Source organism: Schistocerca gregaria, chromosome 8, assembly GCF_023897955.1.
Source record: "Schistocerca gregaria isolate iqSchGreg1 chromosome 8, iqSchGreg1.2, whole genome shotgun sequence".
NCBI classification, from domain to species: domain Eukaryota; kingdom Metazoa; phylum Arthropoda; class Insecta; order Orthoptera; family Acrididae; genus Schistocerca; species Schistocerca gregaria.
Genome location: NC_064927.1, coordinates 325,306,721 through 325,315,996, shown reverse-complemented (window position 1 = coordinate 325,315,996; position 9,276 = coordinate 325,306,721). Strand labels below are relative to the sequence as shown.

General features: G+C 40.8%; 1 protein-coding gene across 1 annotated transcript in view; it reads left to right on the top strand.

The window, feature by feature from the left end:
- Positions 1-2,068: 2,068 nt before the first annotated feature.
- LOC126284957 (odorant receptor Or2-like) overlaps positions 2,069-9,276 on the top strand; it is a 45,093-nt gene continuing 37,885 nt past the window's right edge. The window contains exon 1 of the mRNA XM_049984231.1: positions 2,069-2,853. Within this exon, the coding sequence (XP_049840188.1) occupies positions 2,069-2,853 (785 nt within the window). The remainder of the gene's footprint in view (positions 2,854-9,276) is intronic.

Here is a 9,276-nt window from a genome sequence, read left to right as displayed (position 1 = left end):
AACCTGTCAAGGTCTCTAAAATGTTCACTTAACCTGTAATACGTCTTTACGTGCTTTTCCTGCTTTGAGTAACGATAGAAAATTAACAATTATTATTATTATTATTGACAGTTTTCATACACTCTACACTGTTGATGGAAACGAAACAGTAAACAGACAGTAGTAGGCGGTGAGGTTAGGGGTAACAAACTGGAGCCTTTTTTACGATTTCTTAGCAGTGCATGAACAAAGAAACGGCAAAAAGTATACTAGTTTCCTGGAGCAACTTCTGAAAATATCATTAACTGAAAGGAAAAAAAAATCATATTCCTCCAAGCTAATGCACCTGCTCACGAAAGTGCATTGGGAAAGGCAAAGCTAGGGTATTTTGAGACGTTAACTATTTATTTATTCCTCTACCTAAAGAAATCATGAGCGAAATATCTTTTGAATCTAGTGACGATTTTATGTGAGCCGTAGACGGATATCTCTTAGATCATCGTTAATCACACGTCAGGTATGGAATGTGCTCGAAGGAAAATCGTTGGACAAATGCGTTCATCAAAGAGGGGATCATGAGGAAAATAATTTCTACTTCTACCCAAAATACATGTTATTTTTCTGAAATGTAGCCAATTTTTTCACGTTCCCTTCTCTTAAAAAACTGCGGGTTATAAAAAGGTGTCTAAATGTTTTACTTCTACTGTAATTTATAGCATCAGAAACTCTCTTTAAAGAGCTGGTGTTAATCCCACTTGAAGCTACAATTACCAAACTTTTAAACTATACTGTAGCCAACGATATGATAAACCACTATGCGTACGATCACTACGATTGCTAATCAAGAAAATTATAAACAACAAATTTATCTTTATTTTGCATTCAACGTTGCATAAACTCAATTTGATATTAAATTTGTATTACAGTCAAGAAAGGAGAACGTAGACGCAATGATAATCGATGTTCTTCACCTCGTCTACTTTGCAGTAACCATTCTCAGTTCTTTAAAACAGCCGAAGAGCCAAGGGATTTCGTCTGTGGCTTTCTCAATAGTCACAGCTTCCGCTCACTACAAAGTAGTAAGTAATTATGTTTTCTTGGGTTGGCTTCACAGTCATGTACAACATTTTTGGACTAAAATTCCAGCCTTAGTTATCTCTTTAATTCCATTCATTTCACCTGCTCTATCGATCTTATGACGGTTATTTTCAAATGTAGAATTACATGGCAATGCACACAAAATATTTTAAAATTTTCTTGCGTACACGTAGATTTTATATCGTAGTCACACACATTTTAAGCAATGGCATTCAACACAAGTTCAGCATCATCTTCACAGTTTTCCGTAAATCAGTGTGCTAGTGGGTACAGATTTATAATACAACACCAAATGAGAGAGGGACAATGGATAGTGCGTACTGATGCCAACGTATTAATGTTACAGCAGTAGTTGCCAATCCTTCATATAGCATACTGTTGTTTCTTTTTTAAAGAAAATCTTTACTGTTTTATTTTATTTATGTAACTTTTTATGGAGACATGCGTTTAATTAAGTAACATTCTGACTTCCTTCTGGAAGCAAAAAACAGACGCAGGTAAATGTAGATAGCCGAAAGAGGGGCATGCAATTTTTAAATACGTCGATTTATCGCTTTATAAATACAAGAACTGATAAAGGAGAACTCCTATTACTTATTTCGACTGTCAGACTACGTTTGTTTACATTATGTAACTAAGGGGAGGGTAAAAGTCGAAGAAATTAAATAAGTCATATACTAAACGCTAGTGTGCTGCTGGATTATTTACATCTCATCTCTAACTCAGTAACTTGTGTCTCTCGTCTACTATGAATATATATATATACGCAGGCCTCTTTCAACTCGGATGGATTAGGGCAGTGAGTGATCTGAAGTTTTCAACTGCATTTCGCACTCCCACTCGTCCGTCCCGCATCGGTAAGGACGCGGTTCAGTCAGTGTTCACTTACACCAAGGCTGGCATCGAACTGAGCAAGCGGAAGAGGCAGCAGTTGGGTTCTGTGCAGTTGGCTCGTGAAATTAATTCTGTGCACAGTGGACGCCGAGCGGGTATGGAAACGCCCTTCTCCTGGTCCTCCAGCAGAGGCGCGGTCCTCAGAGTGAACATGCGTCACCTGTCGCTAGTCGGAGTGTGGCCTCTGAGTGCTTTCCGCCTTTACGAAGTCTACGTCATCATCGTTTTCGCTATGGGCGTCTGGAACTTCGTCGAAGGTTCGCTGTGTGTCTCCTACAGCTGGCGAGACCTCGAGGCCACGACACTGGTGGCAGCCAACATGTTCACCATGGGCTGCGGAAACGTCAAGATGCTCTTCTTCACTCGGGACCGACGGCGGTACCACTCTATGGCCCGGCGCGTCGACTCGCTGATGTCGCTTCAAAGCGAGAGCTGCTCCAGTGATCCTGCGCTGGAGACAATCGTCCAGGCATCCCGCAGGCGAACTGCTCGCCTCACGCAGGGCATGCTGATCTTCATGGCATCGCAAGGCCTGGTGTGGTTCCCCATGCCGCTTATCGGCCACCCAGGCGAACGGCGCCTCCCGTTTGCGCAGCATCTCTGGGACAACAACACCGCCTACTACGAGCTGTCTTACGCCGTCCAGTGCGTGGTAGGCTTGTGGATGGCCCAGATCAGTGTCGGCATGGACTGCCTGTTCGCGACGATCATGATACTGGTAGCTGCACAACTCGAGGTTCTCGCTCTGAGGGTCGGCAAGCTGAGGGCAGACGAGAGTGGAGCAGGTGAAGGTCGCCGAATGCAGAGCGAATCTTCCGTGGCTCACGACAAAATGTACAGAGACCTGTGTCGTTGTATCGAAAGCCATCAGGAAATACTCAGGTAGGTTAACTTCAGCTTAATTCGTTATGTACGTTACGTGGGGGATTTTATAGCCTTTACTACTGTGCGTTGTGTCAAACTGAGTTACAAACTAAAGTGGAAAATAGCGAAATAGAAACGAGACTTTGTTTAAATTCTACAACATTGTAAGTCACACTGCAAAGATATGAAAAAAGAAAAATGGGCAGCTGTTTCTCAACATTCACATAAGACTCTAAAATCACTCTGTAATCCCCCTCCCCGTTATTAATCGGTTAACGCGAAATCATGACCATGACCGTGTGCGCCTAATACAAAAAATAAATTTTGACTAGGTAATCGTTACTGAAGAATGATTACGGGTTAGTGGGGAGACATGTAACAAGTTATCCCTACGAACAACTTATTCCACTTCCTCTATTCTCTGCTTATTTTGTTTTCATTAATATACATAAAACAATGCAGGCTCACATATAAAGCACGAAACGACAGGAGACCCACGTAACTCAAATATCCGCAACAATCTCAAACTAAACATTTTACAAATAATCAACAAAGTCGCCAGATCATATGGGTAATCTCTGTTCAATAGCTAAAAGATAATGAGAACACCACTGATCCTGTATCAGTTCAACTATCATAATAATTACGTAACCTCGCAGTAATGTTTACCTACAAGAAGGAAGTTTCTGGAATTTGCAAGCAAAGCACGTTGAAGTACTGTAATTAATTTGGAAATCACTGACATGAATAACTAACAAATGACCTTAAACATATCTGATATGCCGTAATAGGAATCAAGCCAACACAAAATACCACTCTGATAATTAGCGTTAAGCAAAGAGGGGGATAATTTGAAGCTTGACTTATAATGTTGGTTTACTAGAAAAATGGTATTTAAGTTAGCTTTGATTTAACTCAACTTGGATTTCTAGAATGAACTTCGTCTACGGTTATTACCATAGAACAGAGCAGTTAATTTACTGAGGCCTCTTTTGTATTTAGTCCCTGACAAACGTTACCACATTTCCCTAAAATTCCGTTACAGCATTACCTCAGTACTATTACATCATATTACAGAAGTAATTTACTTAGGTTGCAAAAACGTATTCCATTTTCAACTTAAAAATAATAGTTTAAGTTTTACATAAAGATAATCACATCATATTCACAATGAACGAAATTTGCAAAAACAAAACTCGTGCAGTTTTGCGTGATCTTATTAATTCACCAAGCCATATTCTATCAAAACACATAAAAGTATTTCTCAAAGCATATATAATAACATCATCACAACTCAGTGTAAGTGTCCTTCAAATCAACTCGGTGAAACGTTATATAATGTGAATAAGCACCAGTTTCATTTACAAAAAGAATGTCAGTAGTTTGTAATCGGTTTGTGATGCCAATCACAGCTTCATGTTCCTATTACATATACAAAAGATGTGTAGCATTGTCATGAATGTATAATAAAAACGTTATTTACAAGGAGTACTCAGATTTTTTTACCGTGAAATCTGTAACGTCTGAGAGTATTATAATAATTAAAGTTTCTGTAGTACAAAAGTTTCTTAAATTATCTTCAAGAAATGAGTACGCACATATACTAACATAACTGGCAGGCTTCGAGGACCGGTGTCGACGCCTCAGCTAGACAACGTGTCATTTGACACCATCTATGGAACATCCCTTTTTAAGCGGCATCCAGCTCATGAAATAGACCAATGTTGCTAGATGCTCGCGAACCGTTCGCAACTGCTTAGAGGATGCTAGTTTTAGATCCCATACGACTGTTAATAAAGATTTTCGTCGTTAGAACCATACTATTTAAATCTAACTGGATTTCACAAACTGAAATACCCCTTGACAGGAAGAATGATTTTTACTACTTAACAGGAAATATGTGTCTCACAAAATCGGTAACAAAAAAAAAAAAAAGAAACTGAATGAATTTTGCCTCTCTGGCAAAAAGGCAGGTACGTAATACATTATTACAATGAACAACATGAAAAATAATTCACTTAACATCCTCATGATAGTATTCTAATATGTACTGTTTCATGAACACTTGCATAATAGAATTCGATAAAAGTGCATGAGTTGCGTAAATAAAATGTTAATGCTAGTGATAACCTTAAAAGTTACAAATACTTTTAGTTAATTAATCTATTAAATCCTTAATACATACGTTTCTGGAATATTCCGGGCATACATTTATCTCGCAGTTCACACACTTATATGCAGTGCTAATGTTATTCTGGTAAGGACAAACTCAGCACTTTTCACCTAAACCTTTAACAGCCCTTTTTATATCCGGTATTCCCCATATTATGTTATCATGGTATACACGTCTAGTTTTAGTTGGTTATTTTGATTCCACATAAAATCCACTTTTCCTTTGTGAACAAAAGGAAGTGAAATATCGTTATTTTCTTGCTCATACGTGCAGGAAAAGTCAACACCTGAAACAGTCTTGTTCATCAGAGGGGAGACCTAAAGGAAGCTTTTTCAGAAGAAAATAGAGGATCAAAATCCTTAAAGTCAGAAAATAAACATCTATATCTATTTCCTGTCCATCTAATTCTTCCTATATCCCAGGATATTTGTGTTTACAGTTTGGATCAGCCCCTCTCAATACTTCTATTCGTCTTCTTTTTCGTGACGTAGATGGAACCTACTCCATTTTTACCACCTGAGTAATATATTTAAAAAATGCTAGGCCTAGTTACGTAAATGAATGTTTAACAGAAACGAAAATTAGCCGCACCTAACTCCTCTAACCAGAAATACAAGTGTTACTTTTGAAACTATTCTAGGAGATTCCACGATTGCAGTCGGATCAAGAACTCAACATGATGCGGCTGCAATCCCACAACCTCATAGAATATTCAGTACGCACAAATTAAAAGTGCATGCATGTCTGTAAGATATATGCTTCCTTTTAAGGGATTCTTTGAATTTGCTATCTTGTTTGTAGCTTAAAGAGCTGCCGCATGTGTTACAACAATAACTGTCGCCTTGGATATTTTCAGGTTGATTATTATGTGTGGCACCGTTTTATTCAGGACTGTGAATTCATGATATTGATTGCGAAAAGCCGATGGGATGTAGTTCCGCGATCGGCGGATGAAATTGAATTTGAAACTATTTTAAAATTATTTACAGAACATTGATGACAGAATTTTGTGTGTAAGAAACGTCGTCATTGCTCACATATGAATTTCGTGTACTCGGCCTGTGATACAAAAGATAACAGTACTACCCGGAAAACCATATTCCAAGCAGGACAGATCCATGACTAATTCATTACTGGCGTAGCTACAATAACGCAGGGGCCAGCATCAACTACCTGTTATCGACATCACAACACAACAGCCTGGTTTAAGACTTTCACCCGGCTCAAAACAAGAGGACCACGACGTTTCTGGAGAATAGAACTCTACTCCGTTGGAATCAGTATGGGTTTCGAAAAAGACGATAATGCGAAACCCAGCTCTAGCTATTCGTCTACGAGAGTCAGAGGGCCATAGACACGGGTTCCCTACATTCCGTGTTTCTTGACTTCCGCAAGGCGTTTGATACAGTTCCCCACAGTCGTTTAATGAAAAAAAGTGAGAGCATATGGACTATCAGACCAATTCTGTGATTGGATTGAAGATTTCCTAGATAATAGAACGCAGAATGTCATTCTCAGTGGAGAGAAGTCTTCCGAAGTAAGAATGATCGGTTGTGCCGCAACGGAAGTTCACTGAGGCTTTTTGCGGATGATGCTATAGTATATCGAGAGGTTGTAACAATGGAAAATTGTACCGAAATGCAGGAGGATCTACAACGAATTGACGCATGGTGAATGGAATGGCAATTGAATCACAATGTAGACAAGTGTAATGTGCTGCGAATACATAGAAAAAAAGATCCTTTATCATTTAGCTACAAAATAGCAGGTCAGCACCTGCAAGCAGTTAATTCCATATATTATCTGGGAGTAGGCATTAGGCGTGATTTAAAATGGAATGACCATACAAAATTAATCGTCGGTAAAGCAGATGCCACACTGAGATCATTGGGAGAATCCTAAGGAAATGCTGTCGGAAAACAAAGGAAGTAGGTTACAGTACACTTGTTCACTCACTGCGTGAATACTGCTCACCGGTGTGGGATCCGTACCAGACAGTGTTGATAGAAGAGACAGAATAGATCCAACGGAGAGCAGCGCGCTTCGTTAGAGGATCATTTAGTAATCGCGAAAGCGTTACGGAGATGATAGATAAACTCCAGTGGAAGACTCTGAAAGAGAGACGCTCAGTAGCTCAGTAAGGGCTTTTGTTGAAGTTTCGAAAACATACCTCCACCGAGGGGTCAAGCAGAAAACTGTTCACTCCTACGTATATCTCGCGAAGAGACCATGAGGATAAAATCAGAGAGATTAGAGCGAACACAGAAGCATACCGACAATTCTTCTTTCCACAAACAATACGAGACTGGAATAGAAGGGAGAACCGATAGAGGTACTCAGGGTACCCTCCGCCACACACCGTGAGGTGCCTTGCGGAGTATGGATGTAGATGTAGATGTAAATGAACCTAACACAGATAAGATGAAACGCCAAGTGCTCTACCTTTATAAAGACTCAAAGCTTCTCACGTAATTTCAACAGTAATTTTTTCTCTTTTGTGACAAACTATTCAAAATAATCGCATTCTTCAAAACATAAAGCAATTTTAGTGAAGTTTTTGAAATTGTTGATCCCACCATATAGTCAATACTATTTGCTACCTTTCTTTTCTCTTTTGTTTTATTGTAGGTATTATTGCATGTGTTTTACACTATGAGTTCAAGAGTAACCGGAAGCTTCGATAAGAATGACTTACAAGTTTGAGGCACTATCCATCGGTAATGCTGGAATTCAATGTGGTGTTGGCCCACCCTTAGCCTTGATGACAGCTTCCACTCTTGCAGGCATACGTTCAGTCAAGTGCTGGGAGGTTTCTTGGGGAATGCCAGCCCATTCTTCACGGAGTGCTGCCCTTAGAAGAGGTATCGATGTCGGTCGGTGAGGCCTGGCACGAAGTCGACGTTCCGAAACATCCCTAAGGTTTTCTAAAGGATTCAGTTCAGGGCTCAGTGCAAGCCATTCCATTATAGAGATGTTATTCTCGTGTAACCACTCCGCAACAGGCCGTGCATTATGAACAAGTGCTCGATCGTGTTGAAAGATGCAATTGCCATCTCTGAATTGCTCTTCAACAGTGGGAAGCAAGTAGGTGCTTAAGACATCAATGTGGGCCTGTACTGCGATAGTGCCACGGAAAACGACGAGGGGCGCAAGCCTCCTCCATGAAAAACGCGACCACACCGTAACACCACCGCCACCGAATTTTACTGTTGGCACTACACGCCCTGGGAGATGAGGTTCACCGGGCATTCGCCATACGCGCATTGTGCCATCGGATCGCCACATTGTGTACCGTCATTCGCCGCTCCACACAACGTTTTTCCACTGTTCAATCGTCCCACGTTTACGCCCCTTACAACAATCGAGGCGACGTTTGGCATTTACTGGCGTGATGTGTGGCTTATGAGCAACCGCTCGATCATTAAATCCAAGTTTTTTCACCTCCCGCCTAACTATCATAGTACTTACAGTGGATCCTGATGCAGTTTGGAGTTCCTGTGTGATGGTCTGGGTAGATGTCTGCCTATTACGCATTACGACCCTCTTCAGCTGTCAGTTATCTCTGTCAGTCAACAGTCGAGATCGGTCTGTACGCTTTTGTGCTACACGTGTCACTTCACGTTTCCACTTCATTATCACATCGGAAACCGTGGATCTAGGGATGTTTAGGAGTTTGGAAATCTCGTGTACAGACGTATGACACAAGTGACACCCAATCACATGACCACGTTAGAAGTCCGGGAGTTCCGCGGATCACCACTTTCAGCTCTCTCACGATGTCTAATGACTGCTGAGATCGCTAATATGGAGTACCCGGCAGTAGGTGGCTGCACAATGCACCTAATACGAAAAACGTATGCTTTTGGGGATGTACGGGTACTTTTGATCGCATAGAGTAGTTTCTTCGCCGCTAGTAGATTTGCAGTCTATTATATTGAGCGCTTCAGTCGTTGCTAACCGTGTGTCTACATAATATAAGGTCATCTAAAGTATTACGCCGGAGCCACGGTACCCCCTGAGGGCCGGCAACCCATATTACAGCACAGAGGATGAGGTTATCTACTTACAAGACGTATCAAAAGCACCATGATAAACACCAGCTATTAACATACAAGATAATGGAAACAGACATTACGAGCACTATTTCCTGCAGGGGGAGCTCGAGCCACGGCCTGCAGGAAGTATCACTACTCCAAAACCTGGTTTTCTGGAGACAGCTCTTTAGGAGCTAGAACCATACCGGTGGTTCAGTTCACTCTGGATGCCGA